General features: G+C 42.1%; 1 protein-coding gene across 2 annotated transcripts in view; it reads right to left on the reverse strand.

The window, feature by feature from the left end:
* CUNH10orf11 (chromosome unknown C10orf11 homolog) overlaps positions 1 to 16770 on the reverse strand; it is a 1423205-nt gene extending 1406435 nt beyond the window's left edge. The window contains exons 1-2 of one of the 2 annotated variants that reach the window (XM_019502366.1): positions 16575 to 16770; positions 10489 to 10589 (exon numbers count right to left, since the gene is read on the reverse strand). In XM_019502366.1, coding sequence (XP_019357911.1) covers positions 10489 to 10589; positions 16575 to 16604 — 131 coding nt within the window. In that variant the 5' untranslated portion in view covers positions 16605 to 16770. Of the gene's footprint in view, positions 1 to 10488; positions 10590 to 16521 lie in introns of both variants that reach the window. The other variant, XM_019502367.1, reaches the window with a different exon arrangement.
* Positions 16771 to 17333: the final 563 nt, after the last annotated feature.

A 17333-nucleotide genomic window follows, 5' to 3' on the forward strand; every position in this document is an offset into this window, starting at 1 on the left:
ACTGCTTTACACTTAAACAAGGTATTTTAAAACCCTACCCTCTCAGAAAGGCATTCCTTGCTTTTTGTAATTATATGACATTCTAGGTGCTATTAAGTGTTTTAAAACAACAGAAGTAGTGATACATAGCCTTCAGTAGTTAAACACATTAATTCTCTGCTCTTATAGTAAACTCCACTCATGCTTGAAAGAAAAAACAAAACAGGGAGAGTGAAACACATTAACTACATAGATCCAATACTATTTCAGACAACATAGTATAAATCATGTGGAAACAAAACAGGCAATTATGATGGAAACAAATCTAGTGATACAATGTGTCTGGGGTGGTCCAAATGGTTTTGTGTTGATTCATAAACAAGTAAGAGTATGTTGTATCAACACACTTGGACCACTGAAACAGAACTTTAGGTTCTTCTACCTAAACCACACAATACAGTTCTGAGAGCGCCAAAAAGGAATAATGATGATAAGAATGAAATCAAGTAAAGCTTTTTTTTTTTTTTTAAATAATGCAGACCACACCTAAAGGATTGAAATAAACCATCATCAATTTCCTATTTTCCCTGTTCCTGTTTTGGGATGTTCAATACAGGGGACAAAATATTAAGGAAAAAAATCTCTCTTGTCAAATGAGAAATTAAAGCAAGCATATGCTTGGTTTTGGATACAGTGTTCAGTTCAATGAAATGAGAATAGCAGTTCCCCTCCCTTACCCCCATTTCAATCTTTTTCACCATCTCACATGTAAAAGTAGTGGGAAAGAGTCACAAGACGCAATGACTTCAAAACACAACCGGGTATTTGTAAACAACACTTTCCCCTGCAGAAAATCTGCAACTGCCAGTTGCAAGAAAAAGCAGCTCCTAAGATAAATCAATTAGCTTGCTAATTTCTCCCCCTCATTTATTTAGCTCTGCACTGTATTTGTCGTAATTGACTATAATTATGTTAATTACTAACTCCAATGTAATTACTATATTTATTGTCATTGAGCACACTATGTACCCAAAGCAAAGCTGGCATTTGTCGGGCATCAAAAGAAGCGCAAACTGTCGGGAGGGGTTTCTCTGAAAACTGGCTGATATACCTTCAGCAAATGAAAGGGCAAAAGAGATTTCATGCAATGCTAGTTTGAAAGCACCAGTTCATTAAGGATATTAATTTTCTGATAACTACACATTTAAGCATGACACACTGGAGCAGTATCTACAGGATTTAGCAATTATTAATGCGTGACAGTTTCAAATGCTAAGTGAATCAATTAAACAGCAGCATTCACAATTTGAGAAGAGATAACTGCTTCATAACTGCCTAAGACTACAATTTTCACATGACAAAAAAGGGCCATTCAGGCTCCTTCAAAACCTGACAGGTCAAGAAAGAAGTTTGAAACAAAAGCACCTTATAACCATCATCTCTCCTCTTTACTTGTCAGATCAACTTTGCTAGTGTCTCCGCTGAAATGGCATCACCATGCCAGCTGCCACAAGGTGATTTTTCATGTCTTGTCAAAGAAATCTTTTATTCTATTTGCTCTGCATTAACATGTTACATTTATTGATCAAGCCCTTTCTGCAGCCACAGCAGGGCACTGTGCTCTTATGCCTAAGGGGGCTTTGATGTCCTGGTGACATTCTAGACCGAATAATGCACATACTAAATGGATTTAATGCAGAAATGTGTTTGTGCATGACAGCTACATTAATAACAGCCCCTCACACTGATAAATATGCAATTGCTACTATTAAGAGTTACCCAATTATGGTGAAAATATTTCTCTACCTTATAAATAAATCCATCAAAAAGTTTTAACAATAGTGCATTTTCTTAAACATTTTTAAATGCTGTAAAGATCAGCCTAAAGCCTTTTTTAAAATGTCATGCTTTATCTTTAATTCTTTTTTCTCTATTGTTGTTCATCTCCCCATTCTGCATCTTATTCCTGCAATGACAAGTGGGTATGGTAAAAGAAGAGCCATAAACAATATTTTTAACTACCAGGAAGAAGATGCCTTGTTATAACAGAGGCCACTTGTCCATACATGCAGGCAAGAACCTAGCATACAGAAAAGACAAAATATTTCTAGCTCTCCAAAGTCTACAGTGAGAAGACTCCACAGCCCAACATGACAGCAATCAGTGAGGACCATTGCAAACTAAGATTAAGATTCAGGAGAATGTTTTGGACATATGCTCTCCTAGTATGGTGGTAAATGCACACAAACAGGCACAGACATGCACACACACAGTGTACACATTATTAATGCCCCTAGCAGAAATAATTTGCACCCTGGGGAGCAGGAAGAGATATCTGTATTTCAGTGAACGCAATTATTGGATTAATCTTCCCTCATTGGCCAAGACCTGAGGTTCACTCTCTCCTCCTCTTCAGCAATTAGCCCCAGAAGGAATGTTTTAAAGGAAAAAAGGGAACAGCTCACAAACTTTGAACACTGAGCACAGAATCAGAGGACTAGCATATCTGTGAACCAACCAGAATATATCACTTTAAAGAATGCAGCATCCACCATAGCACGTTTGTTACCCAAGGACCAGAATCAATTTTATCTTCAGCATTTTTAGAAAGAAACCTAGGAGAGATATAGGATGAACAAGTTAGGTCTTCCTATAATTTCTCTTTTCCCTAAGACAATAAATTGTACATGATAGATATATCTACAATTCTGTGCCATTCATTCTATACATCTTCTGCCTTCTAACAGCATATCCTTACTGCTATTTTTCTTTTAATTCAAGTTTATCAACAAGCTTCTAGCTGCTTCCCTACTTTCAAAGCAGCCTATCACTTCCAATCCCCCAGATGATGGAAGTGGAATGAGAAGTTAAGCCTGCCAATAATTCTCTAGCAACACCTCCTCTACAGCTTCCTGTATATGAACTCTTATCCCACATATTCCTCTCCTCCCCTGCCACCATGAAAATATACTTGTTCCGATTTCTCATAAAACAGACAATTCAGCATCCTATTAATAAGTTCACAGCCCTGCATTTAGCCAACAAACACAGCAGAATGAGAGATTTCAAATTAGGGGTTTGGGGGGAGCAAGAATGGCTCCTTTCTAATGGTAGAAGTTCAAGCAACCTACTATCCCACCATAAACCCAGATTCAAAAAAGCTGCCACAACCCGTCACAGGACTGAAAATGACCATACCAGCCTATTTGTTTCATGTAACAGACCCCATCAGTCTGGGAGTTGGTCTGAGCAGAAGCAAAGAGGAACAAACAAGCAGACAGTAAAACTCTGCAGGAAGACAATAGCCAAGGATAGGATCTTTCCCCTAGCAGTACAAAAGATAAGAAAAAAGAAGGTCAAGTCTAGCAGTTTTCTCTTTAAAATAAATAAATAAATAAATAAATAAATAAATGATTTTCCTTCAATAAGTCCTTGTTTCTACAAACTTTTTCTTTCTCTTCATCTACCACTAGGTTCCAGTTCTCTCTCTCTCACCCCTCCAGACAGAAAGTTTCCTTCTTACTATTTTTATACCTTCCAGTTTTTTTCCATTTAAAAAGGCAAAACAAAATGGTCTTCCATTACCATTGTGAACAAGCACCTAGCTTCCTCTACCATGAGATGTTCGGGCCTACATGCCACTTGTAACTTAGAAGCGAAAGAACATCTTTTAAAGGGAAGCAAAAGAAACATGGTAAATTGTGCATAGTTAAAAGCATTTTTGTCAGAGTTACTTGCATATACATGTTATTAAAAGTAAGCGTGTAAATAGACTATGTAGGTTCTGCATGAGTTTAAAAAGGAAAATAAAAGCAGCAATCACACCTTTTTTGATGAGGAAACACACCAAGTCATCCCAAACCTTGAAGTCTAGGAAAGCTATATCCACTGCCACCCCTGCATCCAATGATTTAGTGACCTGGTCGTAAAAGGCCACCAGGTTGGTCTGACAGGACCTGCCACTGATGAACCCGTGCTGGTTGCCCCTGAGCATGCAGTTCCCTGCTGGCCCCTCCTGGATGTGTGCCAGAATAATTTTCTCGAACAGCTTGCCCAGGATCGAGGTAAGGCTGACTGGCCTGTAGTTCCCCGGGTCCTCTTTCCTTCCCTTTTTGAAGATGGGAACCACGTTGGCCCTCTTCCAGTCCTCCGGCACCTCTCCAGAGCACCACGAGTGTTCATAAAGCCGTGCCAGGGGACTTGCAATGACCCCAGCGAGTTCCTTTAGGACTCTAGGGTGAAAATCATCCGGGCCGGCTGACTTAAAAACGTCCAGCCCCTCCAGAAGCTCCCTAACTAAATCCTCACTCACTCTAGGCCCAGGTGAGCCTCCCCCAGGGCCCAAAAGGAAAAAAACAACTTGCTACATTAATATGAAACTAAAGGAGGATCTAGGGCTAAACGTCACTTGCTAGAAGCAGAAACACAGTTTCAAACAAGCTAACATAACATGGTCAAACCAAAATGCAGCATCTTTCCAGAAGGACATGGTACAAAACAACTGCAGGTATAATTACGTTTAATGGTCAGTCTTTTCCAAGCAATTTTGCACTAGGTAAATATATCATAGCAGGAGCTACAACTGTAATTAATTTCATTTGAGGGGAAAAAAGCAAATCTTCCCATTATTCTCTGTTAATTTAAGACCCCTATTAGGGCAACGTTTCTATTGCTGGACTGATAGACATTTTTAGCATTTATGTGGCTAAAAATGGCACTGCAATATATTGTCTACTGTATACAGATGTTCTTCTGGCAAACTACACTTTGTAGTAGCTGCAACTATGGTGATATGGAGACACTAGCACCTTGCGGGGAAATTAAAAAAATATATTCACCAAAATGACTGAGTTTGGAACCTTTGCTAGATCTTTTCCACTTGGCAGCAGTGATAGGCGATTGACAAACATCTTACTTGTCCCTCAATAAGCATGACTGACAAAACTTACTCCCACACCTCTTTTTAATCAACAAATAGAAGGGGCTACTAAAGTGTTTAACTAATAATTTAATGTGGTGGGGAGGGGAGAAGGAGCATGTTTGCTACAAAACCACCTTTAAAACCATTCCAACCAAATGTCAATTTTTTTAACTGTAATAGCAAAGCTCAGTGTCATTTTTATCTACTAATCCTACTGTTATATTTTCTACAAAATTAATTGGTATATAGGAATAAATATATAACCAAGTGCTCCTCATGCTTGGAAAAAAATCAAGTTTGAAAAAGTGATTTGTAAAGCAGAAAGCTACAAAGTGCTTTACCCCTCCACATACATAATTTTTCAATCAAAAAGTTATGCTAGTTAACTTAATATATGCCCACACACTCCTGCATTTTTAGATTAACTGAAGACCAAAAAAAAAAAAGACTAGTACAAGTTATGCACAAAAAGTGAATCACTATTTCTTTTGCTAAATATGACCTTGAGCATCTCCAACAGCTACTGAAATCTATGGTACTTGAGGACACTCAGCAGTGCGAAACACCTTATTGAGCCATCTTTAAGAGTGTGTTTGTGTAATATTGGGTCTACACTGCCAGAAAACTGGTAACATTTCCTGCCTTTAGCCCGAGTTGGTGTTTTCCCTTGGAAAGGGATCTCAGTTGACTTCTCAAAAAAAATCAGCTCCTATGTCTAAAAAACCTAGAGCCAAGACCCCAAATAATATGTTCTGCTTGAGATAAAGAAAGAGAGAGCATTATTCACCAAATAAACCATGTTTTGGCAGTGTGGAAGTGATACTGTAGCTGTAATGAACCAGAAAACATGAGGGGCAAGAATTTTTGTAGAGCAACCACCAGGTTTGGATAGAAATAACCAAGCTTGATTATCACAGTACTCTTCCTTTCAGTCTTGAACAGTCTTTCCCAGGCACCTGGGGAAGGGTACTGTGATACCAAAAAGCTTGTCTAATAGGGCTGGGCAAAGCTTTGCTCGCCGATTTGATTCAGCAGAGATTTGGCCTAATTTGGTGGCCGAACGTCCAAATCCAAATCAAATCAGGACATCCTTTAATCCAGGGGTGTCCAACCCTTTTGAATGTGGGGTGAAATCATGAACTTTTTAATCACCCGGTGGGCCGACGAGTCATATTCAAAGACCTCACAGGAAGCGGTGAAATTCAGCAGGTGAAATTCTATGGCCGGACATCAGACCGGATGAGACAGAATCTTACAAGAGTGCCACAGAACTTCCCGTCACTTCCACCTTTAATGGGGTCCTTTCAAGTTAGAAGAACAAATCTTCTTGTGGATGCACAGGATGGATGCACAAAGCTTCTAATGGATGCACAGGAGGAGCCAGGCGAGGGCCATGGCGCTGCAGCCCACACATGCTGGGCTCTACATGTGGAGCAGCTGCTGGGCAGGGACCCAGGCTGCCCAAGCCCCCCGCCCCGGCAGACCTTGCAAGTCCTCCCGGCGGCTCCCAGCCTGGAGCCAGCAAAAAAGGGGGGCTTCCTCTGCCGGGGAAGGGAAGGAGAAGGAGGCAGAGCAGGCGGAGGTGGTGCAGTGAGCCCAGGCCAATGCCATGAGCTCACACAGGGACCTGAGAGCCGGGCACACGGCAGTGCCCAGGCAGCCCCCAGCTGCAACTTCTCCGCCTACCGCCGGGAAGATGAACCACACAGGTGAGCACGGAGCAGGGCAGGTGCAGGGGCCCCAGGATGATGCTTCCTTCTCCCTCGCCACAGCCCCAAGGGGCAGAGCCAGGTGCAAGCAGCGATTTAGCACAGGGGAAATTGACCAGGGAGGGCCTGGGGGGGGGGGTTGTCCCCCCTTCTCTCGAGCACCTGTGCCCAGCCGGGCTCCGCATGCTGCCCGCAGCACTGGCCGGTGCAAGTTCCAACCAGGACCGCACCGCGCCGCACTAGTGACCAGCGCTTTCACTGCCGGCTACTCCTCTTTCCACACACACCGCGTCAGCAACATCAAGCTGACATGGTGCGTGTGGGAACCTTGTCCCTTCACCAGCCCTTCAGCAGCCATTAGGAAGCTGCTGAGGGGCTGGGGGAGGGACAAGGGGTGGGAACAAAAGAAAACAGTGTTTACTTTCATTTCCCAACACAGCACCTCGGGCCTCAGAAAATGGCTTGGTAGGCCACATGGCGGCCCGCGGGCCATATGTTGGACAAGCCAGCGTTAATCTTTCCAAATTGAATCTACATACCTCAAGATACCAAGCAGCTCGTGAATGCTGAGATGGTGGGGCAGATGGAGCATCCCACAGGAGCATGGCGGGGGGGTCCCCAGCACACCCAGAAATGGACCAGAAGAACTTCCGGTCCACTTCCAGGTCCACCGGAGAGCACATGGGAGACCCCCACACCCCAGCTCGGCAACTAGTGCCTCCTGGGTCTGGGGCAGTACCCAGGTTCCCGCTGTGGCTGATCACTGAGCTGGGAGGGCACAGGGTAGGTCCCCCTGTGAGCTTGGCGGCAGACCCAGAAGTGGACCAGAAATACTTCCAGTCCTCTTTCAGGTTCACTGCCGAGCACATGGGGGTCCCCCCCGTGCTCCTATGGGATGCTCCACCTGCCCCACCATCTCAGCATTCACAAGCTCTCCCTGGAACCTCAAGGTACGTAGAAAAAAAATGTAAAGCTGTGTCTACGTCCAAATGAATCACCATCGAATCTTCAGATTCGGATTCAGCCAAATCAAATTGGGACAGTGATCCAAATCAGCTAATCACTGTCCCCTATTCAGGTCAAATCTGAATGGAGTGTGACCTGTTTCGCACACCCCTATTTTCTAAGTTTAATCTCAACCATGCATTTGGTCCAGTAAAAATGTATCTTGCACAAAAATTGTTGCCTCAAGAAAATCAAGCAAGGTACAAGGAAAGACCTTGTTGTCAAGAACATGAACCATCTACAGCTTCTCACTGGTACCACCTGGGATGGGAGATGCTCCGCACTCCTGAAAGTTAGGTCTGACTACCTTTTGTTGACATCAATTAAGGTAGGATGGGACCATTAAAAGTACACATGTTATCCATTTCATTTACGAGTTTAGTTAAATTCAGCTAATTTTGATTGCTTGTTTTTAATCACTGAAATTTCTTTCCCATTTCCCCCATTCTACAATGCTTATGCCCCAAATGCAAGCATTTGGATATTAGCCACCTCTGCAATCAATATTCCCCTTCCTCCTTTTAATGCGACTAAGATCCGTGTTTTGACCAATAAGATCTTAGAACTGTTGATATAAACACTTGTATATAGAAAAAAAAGGCTTGCCTACACAACACTAAAGTGCTGTATTATAAGACAGAAATAAAATTAAACTGTTAACACAATGCAGAAATCTTCTCAACCCCTGACCAGAAGCAATACCTTTCTATACAACTATCAACTGGCCAATTTTTCTGACGAGTCTAATCCTCCCTACCAAGCAACAGTCTTTTTGAAACTTGCATTCCTTCCACAAAAATGGTTGTTAAGAGACAAAACAAGCTTCTTGCAGTAACTAATATGTTTGCTATCATGAAGCATAAAATTCCTCTCTGCACTGCAGTAATGTCAGGTTTTAACACAAGTGGCATTTGTCCAAGGAGGATGACAAATATTTCTCTGCTGAAAACTACTTCAACCACTGCCCCACGACACCCCTACTAAATACACACTCACTTAAGCCTAGGAAATGCTGTGAACATATTTTCTTGTGTCATACTATAACCACTAGTATACAAGGGTTTCAATGTACAGTAATACCATGGACACTTGATATATGATATATCAGCATGTGAACTGTATTTCTACCATGGCTCAAACAAGCAACAAGGGAACCTTATCCTTTCTCTTGTCATTTCTGTCCTTAGTTTTAATTATAACAAGTTACAACTATCTTTCTCATCCTGAGCTGATTTTTCCCCTTGAAGACTGTTTTCACAGTTAACTAGTCCACCTTCATTCTATCCACTGCAAAAAAGCAAACAATGTTACTGGCCCATGTCAAATGACATAAGTTACTCTAATGAGTACAGATTTCTGACATTTTCTTCATAAAGCATCCTACCATCTGTTTACTCCCTCCTGCCTAAAACAGTCTCCCGCCTAGGAAGGAGCAAAAATTCAAGTGACAGCGTGTTCAGAGGTTTTTGTTTGTTACACACACACACACACACACACACACACACACACTACATTTTTAAGGCAAGATTGAAAGCAGAGCACCATTCAGTTTATTCTCAACTACTTAAAACATTTCAAAAGTATTACTTTTCAAATCAGACATAATTAAAAAAGAACCTTCTCAGGATCCCCTATTACTATAAAGTTCAAACATATAAATAGTCCTTCTTAAAGTATATGCATTCACATTTTTAAAAAGCCCACAAACACATACACCTTTAAGAACATTTTGAAGAGAAGCTACTGAAATTGCATATCACCCTGTCAGAGAAGCACTGATTTCTGCCCATGATGTGGCTGAACAACGTTCTCCTCAGAGTCAGTAGTGTGCTACAAATTTAAGAGTCAACAGTATTTACAATTCAAAGTATTTATTACCCATTCTGTTTTGCTATCTCTTACATATTCCATATCAGAACCAGGCCTTCAAAGTTTACAATGGATCAGAGAATGCTGGTTTTAAACTTACCTTAGAAAAACAAGACTCTAACAAGTTACTTTGAACTGTTCATTTTTACAAATATATTTAAGGCCTACTCCTGCTGAAGTCAATGGAAATAAGATGACAAAGTCTTCTCTGAAAACTATGGAAGAGAGTTCTTTAGCATACAAAGATGTTTCTCCTTCAATTAAACTGAAAAATTCAACAATACAAAGATATACCCTTATGCAAAAGCCCAATAAAAATACTTAATAAGGAATGAATTAGGTAGAGTTCTATCAAAACTACTGTAAAATTCTCTGTGGTTTAAAAGCAATCATGTCCTATCAAAAGCCCTATGAATTCTACACATTAAAATAAAATGACAGTTTTAAAATTACTTTAGGATCTCTTCAAAAGGATAGTTTTAATAGATCAAGTCCCACTGCCTAAAATGAATTCATCAGATAGTATATCACTTACCCATTTCGAAAGACAATATTCCACAAAGTTATAGGAGAATGAGGTGAGAAACACAAAATTTACCCGTAACGTGGCTAAGGATGAAACAGTACTGGACTCATTCTCTGTGGAATTTTTCTCCATAGATACATTTTTCTTCTTTTTCAGCAAAGAGCTAATAAAACTATTATCTAGATTGATGTCAAAAGGTTTTTGAGACTCACCTGTTTGTTATTCTTCCAAATGCGTCCAAAGCTGAACAGCAGACAAACCTTGCACATAAAATGCATTTTGAATGCTCCTTGAATGCAGAACATGCATGAATTCTTAAACAGTGGCAACATATAATTTGGTAACAGTTAACAGGTCTTGACATACTGTTACCCTAACCCAGCATACAACAAGTTAAAATATTTCTCTTTTGGAGATCATACAAATATACTACTCATACTATACCATATTGTACTTACAAACACATTTTTACCACATACCTTAGCAAGTTGAAACTAAGGTCTAGTCTTTTTGCCATATGCCCATATTTTCTTCCTATAAATTCGGGAATTTCTTCACAGTCTTGGCCAATAAAAGATACCTGAGAATTGAATAAGCCAAAAAGGATAATTGGCAGCTTTCATACAGCTTCTTACTTACTTATCCAATGGCAATGCAAGCAACATAGTAACTTTCACTTCACCCTTTCAAGCCACATAAGCTTCAATGGTATGGAATCTATCAGTCTCTTATTTCTCTTAATAGTTATTTATTGCAGGGGTGCCAAGCTTCCTTGGTCCCTGGGCCAGATTCAGACTGAGGGGCTCCTTGCCAGCCAGATAGTAAGGAACCTTGCACATGGGATCTAGACCTACCTTCAGCAGCGGGGTAGGCAGCAGAAGTGTTATTGGCCATGGATTACTAAACCATTGGGATTAATACACCCACCACTTACCCCTCCACTGCTGACATGCCTCCCATAGGAGATCCATACACCAGAATCTGGCAGTGGGCCCCACCCCTATAGTTCCCGCCCCTCCTGGAGCCCTGCAGGAAAAATTGAGCCAATGGCTTGGATGACTGACACCCCAATTTATCGCATTCATAGCCTCATGTATATAGGATTGGGATTTTCTGACTTCAGATGAAAATATTTTTATTAAAATAACTATGAATGCAGTAACTTAACATTAAACAATCAGCACTACTGAAAATATTTTGGCCTACATTTTCAAAAGCAAATAGTGATTTTTGATGCCTAGTTTAAGATACCCTAAAATGGGCCATTTTCAAAAACTGTACCAGTTTCAGGTGAAAGACAGGCATTGGAGTCACCTGGAAGTCAGGTGCCAAGTTGCTCCCAAATTCAAGGTTTTAAAGTCACTTCTGAAAGTTCAGGTGAGATCTTTTCAAAATAGTCTACAAACGATGAGTCCTTGTAACATCTGTTGAGATTGGTATTATCTCTTTCCACATAACAGAGATAGAGCAGAAAGTTTTGAGCAAAAACATCCAAGGGCATTAAGGATACAAGCATTTCTGTACGACCACATCAGAAAAATTTCACAACTTTCAATTCCCAGCCTCCAGTTCACAGTTTACATAACCTCTATCCTTTTGGAAGTTTTTAATGTTTTAATATGTATTAGGATTTTTCTCTCAGCCACGTTGAAATGGTAGATAGCTCCAGAAGAGTGACATTCATCTATTCTACTACACACTAAAAAATTGCAGTTCATGTTTTGAGTCTTCCAGGAATCTCCACTGAAATTAAGGCCAGGATTGAGAAATAAAAGCTGTAATTAATTCTACATCTATGCCAGCTCATTTCTCCAGTAAACTATTTGCACTGAGGTGAGCCTGAAAAAAAACATCAATACAATTATGAAAAATATAAAAGCCAACTTTTTCAGTGCAGCAATTATCCTTACTGACAACTTATTACTTACGTGCATATCACTATTTTTAATATTGAGCAAGAAAACTTTGAGTCCACTTTATTACTAGCCTATAAAATGCCTGTGTATCCAAAATTCAGATAAGGAACAAACAAACAAGTCATTCAGGTTCTGTTTTGAGAATATTTCATGTGTTCCAAAACATGAGCTACCCTACAAGAGAACTTGCCATTGTATTCCTCACCTTCACAAATCATCCCCTTGTCTCATCCACTCTTAAAGTGATGGCAATCAGATAATATAAAATTGCACCCCCTTTCATTCATTCTTGTTCAGTAACTTCCACTAAGAAAGAGAAAGCTGACTACAGTAAAATATTTTTTCCCCTTTGAATACACAAGATGAAAAACAGGGTGTTCAAAGTTCAGTCCAGCAATTTCTTCCCTCTTCTTCCTAAGAGGCATCTTTCATCACAGCTCTTCCAATAAATTCTGCTTCCAACGAACACGCTTACCTTTCACAACTACGAGGAAGAGGAAAAGAATTTTTGTTGGATAGCTGACATCCTAATGACTTGGAAATAGTGGAAACCTTCTTTTAAAAAAAATCAATATCATTTTCCAAGTATACATCTTACTTGTATAATGGTTTTCATCCCCATGGACTAGAGAGCACTTTACACGATGCACACAAATACATTAATCACTCAATCCACCACTGAAAAGTAACCATTTCTGGGGTGAAACGCATGGTAAATTCAAAGCATCTCTGTACTGCTCCAGGAAGTACCACAGTGAGGCACTACCTGCCCACCCCATTATACATGTAATGTAGTGCAGGGCTGGACATGCACCAATAAGCATGCTGATTTGGCTTTACTTGTTCCCATGCTCGTGCCTTACTAACATGGCTACAGGACATCTACTCTGGGGTACAGAACATTCAGAACATGCATCTTGTTCTTCATGGGGGTACTCCCTGGCACAGTATGAAGAAGACATGGACCTGCCCTTACAGCACAGGTATACAACATATGGCCCACCAGAGCAATCCCACTGTCCCAACAAAATTCTCCATTAAACTATCCAGTTAAATGAAAAATTATTTGAAAAGCAGAATAGCAAGTCCTATAGGGCAATTCATTTCTCTCTGTGGGTGCTTACACGCTAGGCCTCTGTAGGTGCTTACATGCCTGCAAAAATGCTGAAGGCTTGCATCCCATTAGAGTGGAACCCATTAATGGCAGCCCTCCATTGCCTTGCAAATAGCCCTCAGTGAAAGCTGGGATTGTGTATCCTTGCAGATACTCTTGAATCCAAGGTCACTTCATCCGATGCATCATTCAACACAGCATCTGATGACATTATCTCAAACTCTTGAAAGCTTATTTATGCATCTCCAATATTTAATGTCAATCTACTATGGGCAAAGTGTGAACTTAAACAAGCCCAACACACACACTTCCAACTCAATGCAAATTAACAGTATAAAAGCGTATAAAGTACCATTTTCAACTACTGTGACTTCCTTCGGAGCAAGTATCAGCCTTTGAGTGCTGGCCCCTTCAGCAGCCCACAACTCCCGAGCCTGAACTCCTCCATAGGCCACCAGAACCAAAATGTGATTGTTTCCAGACACCACTGCAATACCTAGATAGAGTAGGACCCCCCTATGAACACAACTTATTCCTCAGTGTTTTTTCCTAGTCAATCGGACAGTTACATAGGTATGATTATCAAAGCTCAACAAGAGCAAGGGGGAGTGGAGTACACACAGGATTGATAAGCAGAAACAGAGATATCCATTTTCTAGTTCAAGCCCCATCCAGCCTGATAGTAACCACTAGCAGTTGCCCTCTGGCACATGTTAGATGCTATATGTGAAATGACATGAACTTCTGAAAAGACCTGGACCAATTCTAGTAAGCCTGAAATAAAGTGCTGAACTGGGTAGGTCACATGGTATCTGATGAACATTTCACACCACTGTAGCTATTAGTAAAACTAGAAAAAACTGATATTCTTTGAAACAGAAGTTTTTGACATTACCCAAATTCACATCTACCTCTTTCCTTACATAAATTCAGAGTTAGAAGGTATTACCCAATTTACATAGGCTGGCTTTCATGGTTTTACAGTGACTTTTGTTTTAAGTAGCAACACTATTCACAATGCAGCATCATTAATTTCATAAGGCATGTTCCCAAAGTGGAATATTTAAGAAATTTTGATACAATACATTTTGCACACCCAATTACAGACTCAGCAAGCTTCAAACCACAAGACACATGGCCACATTAAGAACCCACTGGACTTCAGAAGGGATAAATTCAGCCTCTGGCAAAGGAAGAATCTTACAAGCAACGCTATAACATGCCACAGCAACCACAGGAACCATTTCCTACGGCAGCTACATAGTTAGTTAACTGTTCTCACAACCAGCTATTGCTAGGCTCCGTACAAGTATATAATTAAGGAATTCCATGTAAAGCCATGATTATTTTAGAGTAGCATTCATGGTGCATCAGTCCAGCATTTTTAAATAAATATCAGCTTGTAAGGGGGGAAAAAGATTTTGTTTCTGTTCTTAAAATAAAGCTAGGGGTCCAACAGTAGGGAAACTGATTCTGAAGTGAAGATTTGTAAGGACAGATGGGAAATCTGGGTGTTTAAGTCCCATAGAGGAGTAATAGGAACAGGGTTCCTTCCTGCCCTTTATGCCTTTAAAAAGTCTCCACTCTAAGCAAAAGCAGAATATTATATAATGAAAAGTAATTAGTTCCTTTCCTAGAAGTAACCATAATTAATTTTAGTCTGTTCCTCCTCCCCCTCATTTTCATTCAGTCTTTAAAATTAATATTTATAAAAAGTCATGGAAGTGAAGTCCTGTATCTACTTGTAAGATTGTATATACAATAAGTAATAACAGTTCCAGCCTTCTTCCTTTATCCACAGCTCTTCAGTGAGATTTAACCTCTTCAAAAATCAATGTTACTCAGTCTTCTCAGCATAATCAACAGGAACCTATCTATTTCAGGCACATAGGAATGGCTGTGGGGTTGTTTTGGTCTGGTTTGGTTGTTGAGGTATAGACATAAGGAACGGATTCTCACCTGGCATCAATTGCCTTAGCCTCTCAGAAGTTAGTTAAACTAAAACTAGTGACACGAGCTGAGAAACAGGTTCTCATCTCAGCAGAGGTGCAAGTTAGGAGTCATTTCATTACAGCAACGGAAACAAAGCAACAACAAAAAAAAGGCCTCCTTCTATTAGGAACAAGTACAATACACTTCAGGAGGCCCCAGTAACATTGGACAATAATATTCAGCCACCATCAACTTGGTAGAATGCGAATCCACAACCTAATTATTAACACGCTTGTCTCTTGGATGGAAAGCTCCACACAAACTCATTCCAAACCCCCAAGCTATCCAGGCAATATCCTATTCAAAGCTTGACAAAGAGCACAGAAAAGGGAGGTTTGAAATGACTTCAGCATCAAAGATCTGAGGCATGCTCAGCAACACTTATGTGTTTCCTTTTTGTTGTCTTGGGCCACACAACAACATTTGTGAAGAAAATAGTGAAGCATGGGAATGGTACTACCGATACAGAACTGCCTTCAGCCTGAGAGCAAGAAAGGGGCCAGCACAGCATACAGCTACCCTGAAATGGTTACTCATCATGTTTTAGAAGACTATTTCACTGTATGGAGAAGTGGCCAGAAAAACCATTTGAAAGGCAGCAATTCGCTGTCTTCATTTCACAAGAGCTGCATGTGAGGGACGGAGGGAAACTTCTCTCTTTCTTCCCTCAAGCAAACAGTAAAACAGTTTAATGCAAACAGGCAAACAACATCCACCTCTCAATCTGCAGCATGTGCCTAGTGCTTCCAATAGAAATCAATTGCAAAACATATTGATTGGGGAAGTGCAACAATTAAAAAAAAAATCAGTGGGAATTTGTAGCTCTTTTAAGCCTGAGCAGAAATAAAAGAAATAAGCATCTCTAGGACCAGCATCCAGTGTCTCCAACAGAGATAGCAACTCTGCTCACCAGAGTGTTTCTGCTAAGAAAAGCTCTGATACGTCCCAAACTGATATAATGCCCAGCCAAAGAAGTGACTGAAGTAATGGGGTTTGGGTTTCTTTCTTCCCTAGAGCAAGTGCCATTCCCTTCCCCCAAGCAAAGCATTATTGCCTACAAGGACTCAAAACAGTTACAAACTACCCTCTGGGGCTACAAACATGTTCATCTTCCAAGCATACTTCCCCTCCCAACTTCCCATTGCCTTCGGGGCCGAGCTGCCCAGGAGGAGGGGGAGAGGGAAAGTGCCTGGGGCTGCAGGTCGCTGAGGGGAGCCCGCAGACCCAGGCAGAGCAAAGCAAAGAAGGAAGCTGGTCAAGCCAGGAGGAAGGGACCATTCGCTCAGCAACAAGAAAATCTTTATTAAAAAGCAAAAGAGTGGTGCGAGGTGAAGAGGGGCCGCAGAAATCAAGAGATGAGGCTCTTTTGGGGGGTGGGGGGGGCAAATCCCAGGCAAGGGGCTTTCACCAGGTAGGAATAAATATGCGCTGAGAAGACAGAGCAGGAGACAGACGTGTTACAAAAGAGAAGGGGGGCGAGAGAGACCCACCAGACGTGCTAGTGCTGCTGCTGCTTTGCAGAGCGCCGGACACAGGCACTTACTTGAGCTCCGTTTACCACGGCCCCTGCCATCGCTGTCACCACACCAGCTGCAAGCAAGGAGGGCGCGGGGTACGGGGCGGGCTACCTAGCTGCAGGGCTTGGGGCAAGCAGTGGGGACGTGCTTTGGAGGTGCCTTTCATTCACTGCCTCTGCCGAGGCCTCAGCCGCGGCCGCTTCCTCGCGGCAGTCAGCTGATCGCGGGCGGAAGCGCGAGCCCTGGAAAGCCGCAGCCTTGTGCGCGCCCCGCCCCCCAGGGAGAGGGCGCGGGCGCTCTGGGGGGCGCCGGCCACCTGCTGCGCGCGTCCGCCGTGCTGAGCTCGGGGCCGGGGCCGGACCAGAGAGCTCCTGCTCTTCTCCGCCTCGATCTCTGCCAGCGCAGGAGAAGCCCCCGCTGCCCCCGGGGAGGGGGGTGGGGAGGGCGGGTGAGGCTGTCCACGCTCAAGGCACTATCTTGAGCGTAAATCTGGCTTTGCTGGAGAAGTGCTGAAACATCATCCCGCGGGTGAAGGCCGTGCCCTACAGCAGCTGCCCCGCGATGGTTCTGCCGTCCTGGGGGCGCGGGGACATGGCTCACAGAAGTTTGCTGGAGGCTTTTGCATGTCACCAGAGACCCCGGCTGCACGACCTCTGCGGTGCCGAGGGAGGCTCAGCAAGCCAGTTTTCAGAGGGCTCCACAACTTTCCCAGGAAAATCAGGGCTGACGCCTTCCAGGCTAGTTTCAAGCAGTGAAATGCCAGACTGAGGGAAGGGCAGTGCCAT

The sequence above is a fragment of the Gavialis gangeticus genome, unplaced genomic scaffold, assembly GCF_001723915.1.
Source record: "Gavialis gangeticus isolate Ggan-Ray unplaced genomic scaffold, GavGan_comp1, whole genome shotgun sequence".
Classification (NCBI taxonomy): domain Eukaryota; kingdom Metazoa; phylum Chordata; order Crocodylia; family Gavialidae; genus Gavialis; species Gavialis gangeticus.